We start from the raw sequence: 22,164 nt of genomic DNA, 5'->3' as shown, positions 1-22,164 counted from the left end.
GAGATACAAATGGGCCCTGAGGGGCTACTGTTATGTTTGCTCCTGGTGACAAGTTAACGTGAGCCTCTGCCCCCATTAGAGCTGTGACAGCAGCCACAGATGCCCTTTCAACACCTCAGAATTAGAAAGAGCCCTCTGGCCCTTTGCTACCAAACCTGTGAATCTCCTTGTAGATCTCAGGACTTGAGCTGGCACTGTCAGACTCTGACACTAGGGACAAGGCAGGAGTGAGAGAGAAAAAGAACTGACGTCTGGTGTTGAGGTAAAGGGATGCCACACAGACATACGAAGTCCTACAAGCTAGATGATGAATAGAACCTTCTAGGATGGGTGGTCCAGGCTGCCCGTTGGTCTTAATCATACACACCAACTACCGAACCCAGGACCCCTCTAGTCTCCTTAGAGTCTCCACCCTTCCGTAAGCTAGTGGTTTTTACTACCACCTCCCAAAGCATCATGGGACTTCCCTGTAATTCTACTGGCCACATTCTTGTCTTTCTCCTCTCTTCTCCGCTGCCCCCTCCACCCCAGCCCCAGACTGCAGTACCTGGACAATGCCCAGCATGTCACAGAGGCTGACAATCACTGCGGAATGTTGAGTGGTCGTGACACACAGAAGAAGACTTGTGCTGACGCCTGGCCCTTCTTTTTGTTTGTTGTCTGTTGAGAGAGTCCCACTATGTAGTTCTGGCTGTCCTGGAACTTCTATGTAGACCAGGCTGGCCTCAAACTCATAGATATCTGCCTGCCTCTGCCTCTTGAGTGCTGGGTTTAAAGGTGTGTACCACCATGCTTGGCCTAAGCCTGACGCTTCTAACCACACATCTTCCAAAAGCTTCTCTCAAGCCAAACTATTCTCTCCCAATCTTGGCAGCTCTCACATGTTTAACTGGTAGTTCCCTAACCACACTCTGCCTCATGGTACAGCCATTTGCACCCACACCTTCATTAACCCATGAGGGAAAAGACCACTTTGCATATTTTTATCCCACACAGTTCTTCTACTGATTCTTATAAAAATCAGCATTTTGGGAACATATGTGGTAGTATATGCCTTTAGTCCTAGCACTTGGGAGGCAAAAGCAGGCAGATCTCTGTGAGTTCAAGGCAATACTAGTAGATACAGTGAGTTCTAATCCAGCCAGGACTACATATTAAGACCTTGCAAATATATACATACTTTTCTGGCCTCTACTTGCATGCACACGCACGCACACACACACACACACACACACACACACACACACCATGGATTGTTATAACAATCCAGAGTGAAGCCATTTCTCTTGTACCTTCCTTTGTGTGGAAAATGCTCGGATCTTTATTTCTTCATTCACAGAAGCGAATGCTCACCAACTGTTTATTGCCTGTGACTCTCACTGAGGGCAGGACCTAGTGTCTCAGACACTGAGTAGATTCCCATGTATGTGGGGAAGAACCCGAAGCAGCACACTGTGGTCTTCCAGAGAATGAAGGACTAGACAAGCAAAAGCCTGGGGAGTGGGGTGGTGGATGGACAGGCCAAAGATGAACCGGATCTGGGCATGGATGCCCTGAGGAGTGCCTGAAGAACCCTATGGTTCTAACACTCTAGCCACCACGCTGCTGGCGTGATCGCAGCTCACGTGAGGTGATCGGAAGGGGCAGCAAACATTCTCCAGTTTCAAGCTTCTCCAACTTTCCCCCTAAAGTAGGCCAAACAGCAGGAGAGCTGGGTAAACACACATCCCCCAGGAGTCTTAGGAGGGCAATGCCTGAACCTGCAGAGCAGAGCATGAAATGACTTTGATGTCTCCAATGTCAGCCTTAAAAATTCATGCACATTTTGCATTCCATTTCATAATATATTTATGGTTGTTTGAATGTAAATTTTTAAAAATTACCTAAATCTCCTCCTATTCTAAATATTCAAGTAAAATTGCTATCCTAGTTCCAGAGCTGATCTTCTGACAGCCCCTCTTCTCACAAATAACTAAGCAGAGAGGGCCTGTGAGTTGCTCAAGACGACATGGCTTATGTTAGAACTGGACCAAGGTCTAAGAGGCGTCCTCCGAATCCGGAGCTCTTTCCATTCATTCATTCATTCACTCATTAGCTCATTTGTTCATTCATTCAGTCATGTAACACACATGTACAGAACTTCCTAATTTTGGGAATTAGATTTCAAGCAGTAAGCTAGATTTTGCCCCTCCTCACCTTCCACTCAGTTTTTTTGTTTTGTTTTGTTTTGTTTTTGTTTTCCAGACAGGGTTTCTCTGTAGCTTTGGTGCCTGTTCCAGAACTAGCTCTTGTAGACCAGGCTGGCCTCGAACTCCCAGAGATCCGCCTGCCTCTGCCTCCCAAGTGCTGGGATTAAAGACATGCGCCACCACCGCCCGGCTTCCACTCAGTTTATAATGGCTCATAACCTGAAGCTTCTGCCTGGGGACTCCAAAATTCCTCAAAAGAAAATTTAAAAACCATACCGGTGGTGCCATCTCAGAGGAACTCGTGGAACTGGGAAGTGTTTGTTCCCCTCTGGGGTTGGGATTATCTTGCTAGCAGGAAACCAATGGCCATGAGCTACTTATATAGGCTTAGACAGTCTTCAGTGACGTGGGCCTGCCCACCTCTCTCACCCTGCCTTGTACCATGTCCTCCTCGCCCACCAGGCTCCACCCACCTGCTTTTCAGTTCACTCCAAACCCTTCCCCACATCTGGAGCTTTGTCCTTAGAGTTCCTCTCTCTATGGGGCCTTCTCCTTGCTTGGTCCACATCCCATGATGACTATTTCTCAGCCTCTGTTCCTCCATCACTGCTTCAAAGAGGTGCTAAGTCTACACAGAACACAACTTCCTTATCATGGTATCAGATTCATTTTCCTTAGAACTTCAAAGAGGTGCTAAGTCTACACAGAACACAACTTCCTTATCATGGTATCAGATTCATTTCCCTTAGAACTTATTCAATAAGCTTTTAATCCTATTTTTAGTTAGCAATTCCTACAATTAACTCAATTCTATACCCTTCCCTGTATCCGCATATTTTTAAACAGACTCTGACATATTTTTACTAAAACAAATAGAGTCTACTTCCCTACTTCTTTCCCCCTCATGGACACAGGGTCTTATGTAGTCCAGGCTGGCCTCACATTTATTATGTAGGTAAGCATGACCTTAATTCATAACGCTCCTGCTTTCGCTTCCCAAGATCTGGGATTGCAGGTGTGCACCACCCCGCTTGGTTCTATGTGGTGGTGGGGATTGAACCCATGACTCCATGCATACAAGGCAAGCACTCTACACACTGATCCCCAGCCCTGTTTCTTTGCTCCCTAATCTAGGAGGAATCTGTGACTTTCTCTGGCCAAGAAAAGATGAATGAGGCCATGGAAAGCCATATGCACTTCTACCTTCTCCCTCGCAATTCTGCCACCACCCTAAGGCCATGCCTGGGCAGGGCTGCTGGAAGAGAAGAGACACATGAAGCAGAGCAGACATGTCCCACTTATCCCAGCCCAAGTTTCGGTAAGCCAAACTCCAGACACAGGAGGTAATCAAGCGAAGAACAACAGAGCCACCCAGATGATCCCTGTGTATGAACAAAAAATGCTTACTATTGCATATCACTCTGGTTTATGGCCCAGTGCTGCACCATCAAGGCTACCTGACTGTTTAATTGCTTTGGTCAGTCCTGGACCACAAGCTCTATTAGAGAAGGAAAATGTCATTTTTGTTCATCCATGCCCTGCACATAGAAGGAACTCAATAAGTTTGTGAAATGTGTGCCGGTTCCTGCTTTAGAAGACTGCTCTCCTACACTGGTCTCTTTCCCTTTTACATACAGGTATGTGGGGTTATTTATCCTCAAGAATAACCTTGTTGGCCTTAAAGTCATAGATTGAGCTGAATTCTCCCCCGAACATTGAGAGAGCCTAGTCTATAGTGATAGAGAAAGGTAGCATCAAAGTCTATTGCCCAAAGGATATCTGATGTCCACAATCCTTCCTCCTGCGTACAAGCACCAGTGCCTTTGTTCTTTAACCAAAGAGATAATCTCAACAGGACATTTCTCCTTGCCTCCTCTGGACTGAGTCTTTCATTCCCATAAGCTATTTATCCATACATTATACACAAGGGGATGGGAAAATAGAGACGTAACCGTGGCTAAGAACAAGCTCACTAGGAACCGTGTCCCGACAGTGCCTTCTTAGGCAGGTGTAACAGAGGAGACCAGGGATGGGCCCTGTGGAGGGATCTCAGGTTGCTTTGGAAGTGGCATCTAAACTGGAGAGCTGGGTTTGAGAAGTCTCACAAAGCTATTCTAAACAAACACTCCTCAGAGAAGTAGCCTTGGAAGATGGACGGTCAGTTTCTTGATAAGGAAGTATATAATATAGCCCCTTTTTCCTATGCTTCCAACCATACAAGCTCCCTAGAGCAATGTGGGTGGGCATGGCTACTCGCTCATGTGACAACCTTCTACCATCACCAGCCCTGCTCCTTGGTGACTTGGAATAGGAAAACAAAGCCATGTAACTCTTGGTCTAGAAGTCCACTCGACCCTACATTTTGCTGATGGAGAATGAACTTCCTAAATACGAATCCTTTACGCTGTTGCCTCTCCCAAGCGCACGTGCCCCACCCCAGGAATCAGAAACTCATTTAGGAGGCAGCTCCTTTCTGAGTAGGCTCCTGCGGTCCAGCTTGCTCATGACCTGGGTGATGTCCACTGTGTTGGCCGCTTCGCGAGCTTTCTCTTCCTCTTCCAACTGCCTCAGGATGACAGGGCTCGGGCTGGAGCGCAGGTGACGCCTCATAAACGGGAGGGTGGAGCTACAAGGAAAGAGAGATGAGTGCTTGATAGAAAAATAGGCAGCTTGCCTGGGGACGCTGACACGTCATGCCAGACACGCCATGTGACATGCCTGGTGGAGGTTGGGGCTAGAAGATCAGGATTGGGACATGACCCCTCATTTTGCCAGTGAACTTCAAGAGCACCTTCAGAACCATGCCCAACCTTCGTTCTTTCCCCTCATGGAGGATGGGGCCACAGCGAGTGAGTTCAGCTGCCACCAGATTTCAGGTGAGGCTCCAGGAAGACTCTTTGGATGATGGTGGTGGTGACAGACACGCCTTCTACAGTGTTTAGAATTCAATATGTTGTGTCAATGCAAGGTCGTCAAGATCTCAATGCTCTCTCTGCAAGATCTTCAAAGAAGAGGGCATGGGGGGGGGTTGGATAGTGGGTACAGCAGTGTTGGATGGTGGGCACAGCAGTGTTGGATGGTGGGCACAGCAGTGTTGGATGGTGGGCACAGCAGGGTTGGGTGGTGGGCACAGTGAGGTTGAATGGTGGGCACAGCGGGACTGGATGGTGGGCACAGTGGGGTTGAATGGTGGGCACAGCAGGGTTGGGTGGTGGGCACAGTGGGGTTGAATGGTGGGCACAGAAGGGTTGGATGGTGGGCACAGCGGGACTGGATGGTGGGCACAGTGGGGTTGGATCGTGGGCCCCTGAGAGCTTGAGTCTTGAGGAAGAGTCATGCCTCAGAGTATGTGTTTAAAAAGACAAGGTGTAAGGGTGTGGAGATAGCTCTCTTGACAGCATACGGACCAGAACTTGATCCCCAGGAGCATGTAAAAAACCCAATATGGTGGTACACAATTGTAATGCCAGCGCTGGGAAGAGAGACAATGTGGAAAGTGGGTGCTTGTTGGCCATTCAGCCTGACCTACCAAAGAGAGGCCCTGTCTCAAAAAATAAATAGATAGATAGATAGATAGATAGATAGATAGATAGATAGATAGATAGATAAAAGGAAGAAAAGGGGATGGAATAACACCTAAGGTTGTCCTCTGACCTTCACATACATGGGGGAGAGAGAGAGAGAGAGAGAGAGAGAGAGAGAGAGAGAGAGACCCAAAAGGCTGTCTGGCCTCAGTGGAAGTTTCCTCAGAGGCTTAGTGAGCTTCAGCCACCCTCCTTACATTCCATATCTCAGGACGAATTAGAAACTTATTCTGAAGCCAAATATGGATTTCTGTGACCAAACTGGCTACCACATTCTAGAAATCAGGACAAGGTTTGAAGGGCTTAAGTAATAGAGCTGAGACATACAGCCTCAGGACTGAGGAATGGGGTACATAGATTTGGGGAGCTAGCATTTCTGAAGCAACAACAGACTAAAGACAGAGGACCAACCCCTAATTTCTGGACTGTGTGAGCCCCAAGCTCTTATCTCTATGCAGAGAGGCAGGATACTCTCAAAAAAAAAACAACCACACAACTGGGCACTAACTAATGCCACCAACTCTACCAAAGTTTGAAAGGCTTGCACCTTAACTTTAAAAAAATTCGCGTCTACCTGTGAGCCAAGGAATGGGCTCCTCCCACTGCGTCCCCTCCATTGGCACACACCATGCATGCAAGCATTCACACCTGTTCCCACCCACAACAGGGTGACTGCACTCCCGGACTGTGATGTCCCTTGCCAAAGTCAAGTACAACCAGCAGAGGTCTCTGCCATCCACAAGGCACTCCATGCCCCAGATGTACCCAGGAAGGAGCCTCTGAACCCCCGTGCCTGCCCTAACTCATAAAACATTAGGACGGAAGTGTGAGACAATCTATCTCCTAGCCCACCCCCACCCTTTCTGAATCTCTGGACTCACTGTGGCCTTTATTGGAGTTCCCAGGGCCACTGGACTCCTTTCTTTACTCAGTAACCTGTGAACAGTGCCACAAGCCCACTTCCTCTCACAGGACTGCTGCCCTCAAGGACAAGGTGGCACATTCTTTCATTAGCTCCTTTGATAAAGGGTGCCCACCTCCCTCCCCCCCCACACTTTGAACTGACTGAACTGAATATTGGCCCAGCACTGGCTGAACAAATAGAAGCATTTACTGACCACAGTGGCAGTTTCAAAATAAAACCTCTGCCAGAATTTCCAGTTTTGTTTAAGCTGTTATTTCTTTTAAATCTTTTTTTTCCCCCCGAGACAGGGTTTCTCTGTAGCTTTGGTGCCTGTCCTGGAACTAGCTCTTGTAGACCAGGCTGGCCTCGAACTCACAGAGATCTGCCTGCCCCTGGCCACCCCCCACCCTGAGTGCTGGGAGTAAATGTGTGCGCCACCACCGCCCAGTTGTACTCTTAAATCTTTAAATAATCTTTATGGCTCGAGTTCCCCTCCCCATTTCCACCAAAAAAAAAAAGTTTAGTTTGTTCCTTGGAGTATGACATTACCCAATATCCCAGTGTCTCCGTAAGACACTGGATGATAGAAATTACCAACTAGTTAATGGACTTCTAGAAAGTCGTCTCCAGAGGCACCAAGAACAGTTGGGGTGTTACTGTTTGCCTCTTTCAACTGTCTAGCCTTTTCTCTTGGTGTACAAACCCCCCCCCAGGTCTTGGAACAATTGAGATATGAAGGGTGTGCCTAAATTAGCTCTTATCCATCAGTTTGGAGGTAGAGAGGGAGGGTAATTAAAAAAAAAAAGAAATGTTTCCACTTGTGATAGTCATAATTACCGGTCTGATAATCAGGGCCCTTTAGAGCCGGAATCAAGGAAACAAAACTTACCGGAGGCAATTACTAAGGGAATCTTGCTGGAAGGCATTTCTAAGCAAATGAGGCCCATGTTCACTGCACACCACTTTCAGCCCCCAGCAATGCCGTCGAGCAAATCTCCACTCCAGTCATTTGGCTACACGGGGACCCTCATGTCTCTAAAGTAAACAGCGGGCGGCCAGCGATTAAAGATACTCGACTTGCCTCCTCTTGGTGGTTTCCTGCGGCTCGATAGCTTTGGCCAGCATTTCTTTATAGATCGGAGATTTTAAATAGCGAGCATAAGAATCCTGGGGGGAACGGAAAGAAAACAGTGGTGATGAGCCAGGGAGAGGGGATGCATCTGATAGAGTGGAATATGGCTGTCACTTCCGAGTACTGTCCCCCGGTGAGACAGCAAGATAAGAGAAATCTGTTTCCCTGCATGAGGCATGCTCGGGAGATGCTGCGAGCCGTGGGTCTCAGGCGTGGAGCTCAAGACCAGGCAGGGCCAAGTTGTCCCAGAGGACTCAGAAATGTACGTCCTTGGGGTCACCCCAGTCCTACCTAATCATGACCTCCAAGGGTGGGACAACTACCAGAGCTATAGGACCACAATTCATAGCCCCCCAACACTAAAACCCTCAGAGCTGTGAGCCTGTAAAGCCAACAAGAGATACGAAGACATTAAACTCTCACCCTTAGTGGTCATGGAGACGGAGCCCACTTCTAACCCCATTGCCACCCACTTCTCCCTGGAGTTCAGGGTAGAAAGGTAAGATAGGACAATGCAAGATACCGAAAGGACCGGGACTTAGGCCTCTCTTATGGGGGTGCCTCTCTTATGGAGGAGCTGAACAGGGTAGGGAAGTTGCTACCTGAAAACTCCACTCTCAGCTAATACAGGCAATGCTCACCACGGCAACCCAGCAATGGAGAACAGTCTCAAAGGTTTGTTAAATCCTAGAGACTAGTTGGTAGTAGTAGCGGTTATGAGAAACAGGGTGGAATCTGGGAATAGGAATAATAAAGCCATCGGGTCATGTGGAACTTGTCACCACAAGAAATAGCCTCTAAGAGACATAGCATCAACTCCAGACACACAGCGTTCTTTTGTAAAGAACCCAAGCAGACATACACCCATCTACGAGAAGCCTCCGCTTCATCCTGGCCAGTGTGCACGCGTGGTGAGAAGGTATGTGAATCTGTGCACACACACGCAGTAGTCGACACCAAGTGTCTTTCTCGATCATTCTCCACTTTACTTTGGTAACACGTTTCTTGATGAGCCTGGAGCTCATCTGCCTTGGGAAGGGGGAGAGCAAGCCCCTGGGATTCTCCTGTCTCTGTCTCCCAGCTTTTGAGGTGGGGTGCTGGCCACTGGATCTCAGGTGGGAGTTTTTGTGCAGCCAGCAGGATGGCACATTGAGTAATGGTGATTGCCACAAAACTGAGTCTGATCCTAGGAGCTGTGGGATGTCGTGAACCAGGCACGTGCCTGCTGCTCTACAGAAAGTGGCCATAGGTCCCCACCCTTGCATGTCACGGGACACCTCCCTGTGGGGAGCATCCTCAGCACAGGCCTGCCTACCTTCTTCATGAGCATATAGATGTGCGTTTGCGCTGCATCCAGCACATAGCGGTGGGGATGCCTCAGCCCCTTCACGGTGATGTCCATGGTCTTGCCATCTATGTTGATCCAACGTCTTGCACCTGGCGCCAGGAACAGCCTGGGAAGAAAAGAAAATGTCCATCAAAGGAGCTAACTCGGGTGCACACATACACAGAGTAAAGGGCCCACATAACAGGCCCAGGTTAGCTAAGAAACGCTAAAGAGTCTGAAATTTGCCCATCAGTTTTTTTCCCAGAAGCCAGAATAAGGTCATGGCAGCCTTGGGAATGGAATGTTTAACCTTGACATTCTAGGAGAGCAAGTCAGAAGCTGGTGGACTAGATCTAGGTGGGCGAGGCCTTTGCAATTTGGGGGGAAAGTCAACTTCTAGAGGGGCTAGAGAAATAGCACATCAGTTAAGAGCACTTGCTATTCTTGCAGAGGACCGAGCATTCAATTCCCAGAACCCATATCAGGTGGCTCAAAATTACCTGGAACTCCAACTCCAGGGAAGTCCAGAACCCAATTTTGGATCCTGCAGACATTTAAACACACACACACACTTAAAAATAAAATATTTAAAAAAATTCCACCTCCAGCTTAACCTTTCTCCTTACTCACTGATATCCTAGGGCCAACCCAAGACCTCCAAAATGGCGTTCTGAAACCTCTGCTCTCCCATGGCCCGGACTAGACAAATCTGATGATGAATCTCAAATGCTGAGTAGCAAGGGAGGATAGCCATAACCCCAGTTCCTAGGGTGTGGCTGTCTCAGCATCCAGGCCAGCAGCCCTAAGATTGATCGAGTTTTTCAAGTCCTAATAGCTCAGTCTAGGATTTGGCACAGGGGCATCCCCCAGGCTACAGATAGAAAGATTCACAGGGCATTTGCCCACACTCCTAAATTATACATCCAAATTTTGTCAATCAAACTAATATTTATGTAAGTGGGGGCCCGGGTGGTGGGAAGCTGACATACTCGTGAGGCTAGCGAGCTACCTCCTAGCTGAGTTTTAACCTTAGAAGCTGTGGGGTGTCGTGAACCAGGCACGTGCCTGCTGCTCTACAGAAAGTGGCCATAGGTCCCCACCCTTGCATCTCATGGGACACCTCCCTTTGGGGAGCTAGCCAGCTAGAAGAACACACAGGTCTCCGAGGAGAAACAAAATATCTGCTCTTCTCTGGAAATCTCACTCCTTTCTGAAATGTGGGCTGGTCCATCTGAGTCATGAGAAGGGAGGACACCGAGGAGAATATTGGGTCCTTGGGTGGAAAGGTCTGGCTGAGCTACTGCCTAAGGATCAGTAACAGAAGCCAGGGCTGCCAAGGGCTGCTTCCCATCCCGTGGGGAGAAACCTGGGGGACCAGCGGCGCATGTGAGTGGGAACGAAAAACACTATGCCCTCGGAGCCCTAGACTGGTGGGACCGTTAGGGAAAGGACCACAGCAGGACAAGGGTACACACAAGCTTCTAGGATGAAGGCCAACAAGGGTAGGACCGTCGCGTCCCACAACCTCCCCATCCTCTCCACCTGGCCCTTGGGAGCAGATCTACCACAGTGAACCATCCTCGGCTCTGGGGTGACTTAGAAGGGCAGGGCTAGACAGGGATATACTGTTCCTAGAGCCATGAGTGGGGATAAGGTCTGTGCACACTCACAGCCTCACACACGGGAGACGTCCCATTCCCTTATTGTCGATGGCCTGTGGAGTAGATTCTCCATACCTCCCCTCCTACCTCTCTCTCTCTCTCTCTCTCTCTCTCTCTCTCTCTCTCCCCTACACACATACACACAATCACACAGGGAAAGTCAAACACAAAACACAAAAATTTGCACTGTGGTAGACGGTGGTGCCGCACGCCTTTAACCCCAGCACTTGTGAGGCAGAGGCAGGCGGATCTCTGTGAGTTTGAGGCCAGCCTGGTCTACAGAGCAAGTTTCGGGACAGGTTCCAAAGCTACACAGAGAAACCCTGTCTCAGAAAACCAAAAACATTGCACTGTGGTTCTGGGTGGCTTGCTTTCATTCATGGACAACAATCCCAAGTGGTTCTGGGTAGCTTGCTTTCATTCATGGACAACAATCCCATAGGAACAGGAGAATGTCACTGTCCACCTCACTTGGGTTCCTTCAGAGGAACCCTCAAATTTTCCAAACCTCAGGGAGGAGTTTATGAAATGACAGGACCAGTGGTTGGTGCTAGCCAGAGCCCAGGCAGCCAAAGGATGTGGGAGCCAACCCTCAGCCCCATTCCACCCCCACCCACGAGGGAGGCTTTTCCCCAAACACAGCTAATCCTCACTTGTAAATCTCCTCGGCTTTCTCCTTGACCTTGGACTGATCGCCATACTTCAGGTCCTCACAGGCTTCCCAGAATCCCAGGTTCTCCCCTGCACAGGGAAGGCAGGTCCACGCAGATGAAAGCCAGGCAGGAAGTGAGTGGAGAGAAGAAGAGATAAAGATAAAGGTCAGTGGGCATAACTCACTTGTTGAGCATCTTCCCGCAAGAAGAGACACTGAGCACCGGCCCATCAAACACCAGTGTCACTCGAGAGAGGGAGCTACTTCTGGGCTGTGGGAGGATTTGGGACACAGCAATGGTTCATTTTATGAGTATCCTCTGTCAAAAATCAGACTGGCCTCCACCAGGCTTGAGGTGATTATCCATTCACAGAGTGGATGCTATCCTGCCCTTCAATAATACACAGGACAGAGCTAATACCCCACTCCCATGGGCTGTCACGCTCTTCTTCTAAATGGACACTTGTTTGTTTATTGGGGAGGGCACAGGTGTGGAGGTTAAAGAACAAAATTGTGCAGTAGGTTATCGTCATCACGTGGGGGTCCCAGGACTGACGTCATCAGGCTTAGCCCCAAGAGCCATCTCACCAGCATTTCCCATACTCTTCCTGGATGAGAGTTTATCTTTAGCAAACCCTTCCTGAACAGTTCACGCGGGCTCGTAATTATCTATGACTCCACTCTTGAGCCTCCTGCCCTCTGCCGTGTTTTGTGGCCGTGTGACTTCTCCTGCTTTATTTGACTGTGCACAGGGACCCCCACCTTCTGTATTGATTCCCACGCATCTTTGACAGCTGATGGTATGGGATACATGGGTACAAAGGGCACCCAGTGTCACAAGAACCAGAGGGATCTTCTTTCTCTAGACTGAGAGAGCGAAGAAAAAAACAGACCCTGGAAATCCTTAATCTTTTCCCAGTTTCACAATCATTTCCCAGTACTTCAAATACGTTGGTAGAGTGGTTCCAAGTACCTGAGAGATTTTACCTGAGCAAATAACAATAGTGTCACCAATGAGTGTGTATGTGTATGTGTGTGTGTGTGTGTGAGAGAGAGAGAGAGAGAGAGAGAATGTGTGTACACACACGCACATTCACACTCTAAAGCGTTGTGGCGCTATTTAAGGAACAAGAGAACCCTTTCCTCTGCATCCACAGTATTTCCTGAGAGCGCCCAGTTAGGTCAGACTGGCAGAGGCTGCACAATTCTACACTAGCTAGAATTTGCTCCATAACTCCTGAGGCGGATCATCTTCAGACAGAAGTCACAAGCCAACGATTTTCTTCAACAGCCAATTGGTCTGACATCAAGACCTCTTGATTATGAGAAGAAGAAAAAAACAGTCATTGCTTAGGACTAAAATTATGTGAGCAATTGTTTACAAAAGACAAAAATTGCAAATAACTCGAAATTGCCCACGGAGGAGAAATGGGTAAACAAATTTGGTATACGTTTGCCATGGGATACCTTCAGCCATAAAAAGGAACAGAGAATCTCTTCCTTAGTGTCAGCTACCAACTGCTTATCTGAAGGAGTCTCAACTGGGGGATTGCCTCGATCAGACTGGCCTGCGGTGGGTCTGTGGGATATTTTCTTGACTGATTATTGATAAAGGAGGGTTCAGTCCACGTGGCTGGTGCCATCCATGGTTGGATCGGCCCTGACTAAGAAACGTAACGGGACAATGGCCTAGAAGCCAGTCAGTTACACGGCATTCCTCCATGGTTTCTGTCTCAGTTCGCTCTTGAGTCCGTGCCCCAACTTTCCTCAGTGCTGGGCTTTGGCCTCGAAATGTGAACTCAATAAACCCTCTCTTCCCCAAGTTGCTTCTGGAGGTAGTTTTTACCACAGTAACAGAAAGAAGACTAGAATACGATGTAGCATGAACCTTGAAGGCACCAAGGTGGTCTTAACGACAATGGCCCCCAGGGAGAGGCACTATTTGAAAGGATTAGGAGGCCTAGCCTTGTTAGAGCAAGTGTTGCTGAGGGTGGGCTTTGAGGTTTCAAAAAGCCCATTGCAAGCCCAGAGTCTTTCTCTCTTCCTTTTGATCCAGATGTCAAACACTCGCAATCTCTCCAGCCTGCGGGCCTGTGGGCCACCAGGCTTCCCATCATGACAATGGACTAAACTTCTTCTGAAACTGTAAGCAATCTTCAATTAAATGTTTCCTTCATAAGAGTTGCTGTGGTCATAGTGTCTCTTTAAAGCAGCAGAACACTAAGACAGGTCAGCTACAACGGGACTAATTCTGTGTTTACTCTTGCAGGAGGTGCCTAGAGCAATCAATCTCACAGAGACATGCAGAGAAACAGGAAAATGTGGGGTGGGAAGATGGAGAATTCATATTTCGTTGAATTTCATATTCAACTTGGCATGATGAAAAGGTTCAGAAAATGTGGATCCACTTCCTAGTCACCAAACTGTGCACTTAGATGGTTAAAATGGTAAATTTCATGTTACATATTTTTCCTAAGAAAAAATTTAAGCGAGGAGTTGGGGAAATAGCTCAGTCTGTAAAGCAACTGTCTTAGAAAGGTAAGAAATGGGATTTGAATCTCTAGAACCCACCCAACGCTGAGTGGCCATGGCAGCCTGCCGGTAAACCCACTGTTTGGGATATAGAGAGAGCTGGATAGCCAGGTCCGTGAGACCTGGGTTCAACTGAGAACCCCTGCCTTGATGAATAAGATGAAGAGAGATCAAGGAAGAATCCTGAGGCCACCCTCGCAGGCCTCGACACTCAAGGGCAGGTGTGTGTATAGGCACCCCACACATATATACACACAGGAACATGTATGTACACACTCATTTAAAAACATTAAAAAGCCGGGCTGTGGTGGCGCACGCCTTTAATCCCAGCACTTGGGAGGCAGAGGCAGGCGGATCTCTGTGATTTCGAGACCAGCCTGGTCTACAGAGCTAGTTCCAGGACAGGCTCCAAAGCCACAGAGAAACCCTGTCTCCGGGAAAAAAAAACATTAAACAAACACATTAAAACAATACAAGAATGTTCACTGCGGTATTCATGAATCCAAAGGTCAATTAAAATTCAGGAGTTGGAGAGATGGTTCTACAGTTAAGAGCATTTTTGCTCTTTCAGAGGTCCCAAGTTCGATTCCCAACACCCACATGGCAGCTCACAATCATGTACAACTCCAGTTCCAGGGGACGTGATGCCCTCTTCTGGCCTCTGTGAGCCCCAGGCATGAACATATATACTTGCAGGCAAAACACCCATATTCACAGAATTTTTAAAAATGAATAAATCTTTAAAAAACAAAACCTAAAATCCCCACAAACCGATGGGGGATGAGCAAAAGTGGTACGTATGCTCATACAGTGGAATCTGTTGCAGCCCTACAGAATCCTGTTCAGCATGCTAAACAGGAAAGGGTCACATATTGTAAGATCCCCAACGTAAAAATAATATAGTACACTCAGACTGATATGGACAAGGAGAGTAAAGGGTGGCAAGCTGGCCAGGGGAGAACAGGAAATTACGTACAGGGGATGAGGTGTTTCTCTCAAAACTGTTCTATATTAGCTAGAGCTGGCAGTTGGACAGCTCCGTGAATGTATAAAACAAAACCAAATAGCAACAAAACCACTGAATTGAGTTCAGGGTGCTGGGGAACATAACTCTAACACTTCAAAGGCTGAGGCAGAAGAATCATGAATTTAGGGCCAGCCTGGACTACACAGAGACCTGCTGTCTCAAAACAAAACAAAAAGAGAAATTAAGAACACTTGGAAGACAGAGGCAGGGGGATTTGGACATCAGGATCATCCTCAGCTACTCAGTGAATTTGAGGTCAGCCTGGGTTACGTGAAACAATATTTTAAGATGGGAGGGGATAAATTTCACACTGACCATACCTAAATTTTAAGCTTTTAATTAAAAAAGAAAATTACTTGTTTCTACTGCACATTCACACATGAATCCTTATGAATCTCCTGCGGAGACATCGATAATATGATTTCGAAGATGCAAGGAAATTTTTCAGAATGCTTGATTATTAAAGAATGGTGGAGAAGCTCAGCATGCAGTTTATATATTGGTCACTAGATGGCACTATTTCCCCTTAGTCACCGGGCGCTAGATACACACACACACACACACACACACACACACACACACACACACACACACACACACACACACACTCCTTTCCACTCTTCTGAGGGTTAGTAGATTAAGCAATTAGGATTGATTACAGAGAATGATCTACAGCGATCCATGTTCTAATGCAATGTCCTGTGTGGAGTCGTCATCCAGACTAAAGGCACGTCTAGTAAGATTTCCTTCAGGAGCACGCCCATAGTCCTGGAGTACAAACCCAATCAAGGCGCTCCCAGGGGTGGGACCCCATAAACAGACAAATGAATCCCATAAAAGCCAGTATTTCAGCAAAGGTGGTGACGGAATTGAATGTGTAGCTGTTTCTAATCTGGCCTCATCGTGTTTCCAGATGTTTCTCAGTAGATGAGACATTCAGAGACAGACCTCCGCTAAAGTCCACACCCTCTGAAGGCCTGGAAGAAACCATGGCAGGATACACTGTGTGTCTCAGCCACTGTGAGTCACCTGCAGAACTTTCTAGACCACAGGGGTGGCAACTCAATCCAATTTAAAAAGGCGTTCCTGGGCTGGGTCTAGGTAAACACGAGTTTAAGGACACCCCTGCAGGACTGAGAGATGGCTCAGTGGTGAAGAGCGCTTATAGCTCTTCCAGAGAACCTGGGTTCAATTCCCAGCACCCGTATGACCACTCACAACCCTCTGTAACCCCAGTTCCAGGGAAACACGACAACCCCTCCGCCTCTTTGGGAATGGCATGCACATGGTGTACAGACATACATGTTGGCAAAACACTCACTCATATAAAGTAAAAATAAAGTAAATCTTAAAAAAAAAAATGTTGGGGCCGGGCGGTGGTGGCGCATGCCTTTAATCCCAGCACTCGGGAGGCAGAGGCAGGTGGATCTCTGTGAGTTCGAGACCAGCCTGGTCTACAGAGCTAGTTCCAGGACAGGCTCCAAAACCACAGAGAAACCCTGTCTCGAAAAACCAAAAAAAAAAAAAAAAAATGTTGGGTTGAATCTGCAGAACCTCTAAGATAAAAGCAGTAGGGCTGGGAGAGAATCTGGGGAAGTTAGCTCGCCTGCCTTCCTGACCTTTGAGTTGTATTGACAAGAGGGTAGAGGGTCAGAGGTCAGGAAGAAATGAGGGAAGCCAAGAAGGGATGGAGCTCTGGGAACTGTGAATGAGACTAACGCAGATTCTAGAAATGGGACCCCTGTCCCCTCCGGACTGCAGTGTCCTTCTGAGCCTATGGAGAGGGAACGGTGTTGGACCCAGGTAGGACTCTTACATCTGGAAAAGCAAGAAACCCTAGTTAAAAGCCTTCACGAGACATGGGAACACCCACTGGGAAACCCTAGACTGGGCATTAAAGGGACAGTTGCTTTAAAAATTAAAAAAAAAAAAACCCTCAGGTTGGAGAGGCAGCTCAGTTAAGAGTGTTGGCCCAGGGCGCACGGGACCCTCAGGACCTTCGCATCTCAGGACCCTATTAAACCAAGCGGAGTGTCTCATGCCTGTAACACCAGCACCTGGGAGGAAGTGGGGAGACTCAAGAATTAAAGGTCACCTTCAGCTACATAGAGAACTCAAGCTAGCTGGGCTATATGGAATCCCGTGGGGGTGGGGGAAAGGAAAGAAAAGAGAGCTCACCACTAAATTCCTTCTTGAGAAAGTACTGGAAGCTCTGTCGGCCCTTGGGATCTCGAATCAGCTCGCTGAAGTTGAAGGCCCACCGCTCGACCCGCATCTTAGTTGGGACTTCCACCCTGCAAGGACGGTGAGAGGTTAATGCAACAACACTCCTTGGGAGACAGGAGCTGCGCTCGGGGCTGGTCTGGGTGGGAGCGATGGGCATCCACCCACCGGCATGAGGTCCTTAGCCAATGTCGCCACCTGCTCTCCATTTTGCTTTACCCTTCAACCTCTGCACAGACACAACCCAAGTAGCCACTTGCCAGGGAGATGCAGCCTCTAACAAGTCTCCTGGAGGTCGCATCCAAGATGTGGCCCCCCAGAAGTGAGGGAGGACCACCCTGTGGAGCCCTGTGCCAGAAACCTTCAGGGGCAAAGAACTCAGACTGGAGACCACCTGCGAAGGGTCAGGCTGCCACCTTCAAGCCAGGATATGATGGAGGAAGGTCATTGGCTAAAAAAATAAACTGCTTGGCTGGCCCTCATAGGTTAAAACATAGGTGGGAGGAGTAAACAGAACAGAATGCTGGGAGGAAGAGGAAGTGAGCTCAGAGACGCCATGCTCCCCTCTCCCGGGCAGACACGATAGCTCTGCTCTCTGAGGCAGACGCAATCGAGCTCCGGCCCAGGATAGACGTAGGCTAGAATCTTCCCAGTAAGCGCACCTCGGTGCTACACACTTTATTAGAAATGGGCTAGTCCAGGTGCGAGAGTTAGCCCAGAAGAGGCTAGATATAATGGGCCAAGTTGTGTTTAAAAGAATACAGTTTGTGTGTTGTTATTTCGGGGCATAAGCTAGCAGGCGGGCGGGTGCTGGGGACGCAGCCCCGCCGTTCCTATTACTACAAGGATAGAACTCCAGTGGCATACTGGTGAGAGATGCTGTGGTCACAGCCAGCAGCCAGGCACCTGTCACTCCCCAAGACTTCCCTTTCACCCTGAAAGTACATGAATGTTTGTGATCACTGCAAAGCTAGGAAAGCCCGAATGTCCTTCGGCGGACAAACAGACGCGCAAGCAGCATAGCCACACAGGGAACATCCTTTATCTGTAATTGAAACAAAACGCTGATGCATGTTATGACGTGGACAAACTTTGAAAGTCTAGCGTGGAGCGAAAAGTGCCTAACAACAGACCCCATAGCCTAGGAGTTCATCTGCAGGAAAAACAGGAGAACACAGATAACCAGGATATAGATTGACTAAGGATCATCCAAGGAGGCGCTTGAGGGAGGGGTTGACACTAAAGGGCACAGATTTCTTTTAAAAATAATTAGCGATTACACCACTCTGTCAATATAACAAAAATTTAATTGTATGCTCTAAATGGATAAATTGTATGACATATGAGTTACAACTCAAAAATGAAAAAAAAATTGAGACAGGGCTTCATGTATACCAAGTTGGCTTCGAGTTTGCCGTATAGTTTAGGAACCTTGAATGTTGGATCCTCCGGCCTCCCAAGGGCTGCAATTATAAGCGTGCACCATCATGCCTGGTTTATACTGTGTGTGGGTTGAACCCAGGGCTTTGTGAATTCTAGGCACTTACAACCTAAACTACAATCTGTCCTAAAAAAGAAGCTGGGCTGGGGAGATGGCACATCATGGAAGTATGAAGACCGGAGTTTGGATCTACATGTAAAAATGAGGCGGCTATGGTAGCCACCTATAATGGCCTCTCTTTGGAGGCAGAGACGGGATCCCCAGGGGAGGCGAGCGAGCTGGAGAGGCCAAAACTAGAGACCGTGCCTCAATGACTAAAATGTCGATGGGTCAGGGAAACACCTGACTCAACTTAAGGCCTCCATACACATGAGCGTGTGTACCCACGCACATAGAAACACTCCTCCATACACATGAGCGTGTGCACCCACGCACATAGAAACACTCCTCCACACATGAGCGTGTGCACCCACGCACATAGAAACACTCCTCCATACACAGGAGCGTGTGTACCCACGCACATAGAAACACTCCTCCACACATGAGCGTGTGCACCCACGCACATAGAAACACTCCTCCACACATGAGCGTGTGTACCCACGCACATAGAAACACTCCTCCATACACATGAGCGTGTGCACCCACGCACATAGAAACACTCCTCCATACACATGAGCGTGTGTACCCACACACATAGAAACACTCCTCCATACACAGGAGCGTGTGTACCCACGCACATAGAAACACTCCTCCATACACATGAGCGTGTGTACCCACGCACATAGAAACACTCCTCCACACACAGGAGCGTGTGTACCCACGCACATAGAAACACTCCTCCACACAGTAGCATGTGCACCCACGCACATAGAAACACTCCTCCACACATGAGCATGTGCACCCACACACATAGAAACACTCCTCCACACATGAGCGTGTGCACCCACGCACATAGAAACACTCCTCCACACACAGGAGCGTGTGCACCCACGCACATAGAAACACTCCTCCATACACATGAGCGTGTGTACCCACACACATAGAAACACTCCTCCACACATGAGCGTGTGTACCCACGCACATAGAAACACTCCTCCACACATGAGCGTGTGTACCCACGCACATAGAAACACTCCTCCACACGTGAGCGTGTGCACCCACGCACATAGAAACACTCCTCCATACATGAGCGTGTGCACCCACGCACATAGAAACACTCCTCCACACATGAGCGTGTGCACCCACGCAAATAGAAACACTCCTCCATACACAGGAGCGTGTGCACCCACGCACATAGAAACACTCCTCCACACATGAGCATGTGCACCCACGCACATAGAAACACTCTTCCACACATGAGCGTGTGTACCCACGCACATAGAAACACTCCTCCATACACATGACCGTGTGTACCCACGCACATAGAAACACTCCTCCATACACAGGAGCGTGTGTACCCACGCACATAGAAACACTCCTCCACACATGAGCATGTGCACCCACGCACATAGAAACACTCCTCCACACACAGGAGCGTGTGTACCCACGCACATAGAAACACTCCTCCATACACATGAGCATGTGCACCCACGCACATAGAAACACTCTTCCACACATGAGCGTGTGCACCCACGCACATAGAAACACTCCTCCATAAATGAGCATGTGTACCCACGCACATAGAAACACTCCTCCATACACAGGAGCGTGTGTACCCACGCACATAGAAACACTCCTCCACACATGAGCGTGTGTACCCACGCACATAGAAACACTCCTCCATACATGAGCATGTGCACCCACGCACATAGAAACACTCCTCCATACACATGAGCGTGTGTACCCACGCACACAGAAACACTCCTCCATACACATGACCGTGTGTACCCACGCACATAGAAACACTCCTCCATACACAGGAGCGTGTGTACCCACGCACATAGAAACACTCCTCCACACATGAGCGTGTGCACCCACGCACATAGAAACACTCCTCCATACACAGGAGCGTGTGCACCCACGCACATAGAAACACTCCTCCATACACATGAGCGTGTGTACCCACGCACATAGAAACACTCCTCCACACACAGGAGCGTGTGCACCCACGCACATAGAAACACTCCTCCATACACAGGAGCGTGTGTACCCACACACATAGAAACACTCCTCCACACATGAGCGTGTGCACCCACGCACATAGAAACACTCCTCCATACACATGAGCGTGTGTACCCACGCACATAGAAACACTCCTCCACACACAGGAGCGTGTGCACCCACGCACATAGAAACACTCCTCCATACACAGGAGCGTGTGTACCCACACACATAGAAACACTCCTCCACACATGAGCGTGTGCACCCACGCACATAGAAACACTCCTCCATACACAGGAGCGTGTGTACCAACACACATAGAAACACTCCTCCATACACAGAGCGTGTGCACCCACGCACATAGAAACACTCCTCCACACATGAGCGTGTGCACCCACGCACATAGAAACACTCCTCCACACATGAGCGTGTGCACCCACGCACATAGAAACACTCCTCCACATGAGCGTGTGCACCCACGCACATAGAAACACTCCTCCACATGAGCGTGTGCACCCACGCACATAGAAACACTCCTCCACACACATGAGCGTGTGTACCCACGCACATAGAAACACTCCTCCATACACAGAGCGTGTGCACCCACGCACATAGAAACACTCCTCCACACGTGAGCGTGTGCACCCACGCACATAGAAACACTCCTCCACACATGAGCGTGTGCACCCACGCACATAGAAACACTCCTCCACATGAGCGTGTGCACCCACGCACATAGAAACACTCCTCCACACATGAGCGTGTTTACCCACGCACATAGAAACACTCCTCCACACATGAGCGTGTGCACCCACGCACATAGAAACACTCCTCCACACATGAGCGTGTGCACCCACGCACATAGAAACACTCCTCCATACACAGGAGCGTGTGTACCCACACACATAGAAACACTCCTCCACACATGAGCGTGTGCACCCACGCACATAGAAACACTCCTCCACACATGAGCGTGTGCACCCACGCACATAGAAACACTCCTCCATACACAGGAGCGTGTGCACCCACGCACATAGAAACACTCCTCCATACACAGGAGCGTGTGTACCCACGCACATAGAAACACTCCTCCATACACATGAGCGTGTGTACCCACGTACATAGAAACACTCCTCCATACACATGAGCGTGTGCACCCACGCACATAGAAACACTCCTCCACACATGAGCGTGTGTACCCACGTACATAGAAACACTCCTCCACACATGAGCGTGTGCACCCACGCACATAGAAACACTCCTCCACATACATGAGCATGTGCACCCACGCACATAGAAACACTCCTCCACACATGAGCGTGTGCACCCACGCACATAGAAACACTCCTCCACACATGAGCGTGTGCACCCACGCACATAGAAACACTCCTC

General features: G+C 48.8%; 1 protein-coding gene across 2 annotated transcripts in view; it reads right to left on the bottom strand.

Annotated features, from left to right (window-relative positions):
* The window catches only part of Rgs9 (regulator of G protein signaling 9), a 73,045-nt gene that overhangs the window by 5,442 nt on the left and 45,439 nt on the right, over positions 1-22,164 (bottom strand). For both annotated transcript variants that reach the window (XM_075990277.1, XM_075990276.1), the window contains exons 13-17: positions 17,187-17,302; positions 11,451-11,538; positions 9,125-9,263; positions 7,759-7,844; positions 4,698-4,815 (exon numbers count right to left, since the gene is read on the bottom strand). In XM_075990277.1, coding sequence (XP_075846392.1) covers positions 4,698-4,815; positions 7,759-7,844; positions 9,125-9,263; positions 11,451-11,538; positions 17,187-17,302 — 547 coding nt within the window. The remainder of the gene's footprint in view (positions 1-4,697; positions 4,816-7,758; positions 7,845-9,124; positions 9,264-11,450; positions 11,539-17,186; positions 17,303-22,164) is intronic.

This window comes from Microtus pennsylvanicus, chromosome 11 (assembly GCF_037038515.1).
Source record: "Microtus pennsylvanicus isolate mMicPen1 chromosome 11, mMicPen1.hap1, whole genome shotgun sequence".
In the NCBI taxonomy this organism is placed as follows: Eukaryota; Metazoa; Chordata; class Mammalia; order Rodentia; family Cricetidae; genus Microtus; species Microtus pennsylvanicus.
The sequence above is the reverse complement of the archived record's forward strand: the minus strand, read 5'-3'. Positions and strand labels throughout refer to the sequence as shown.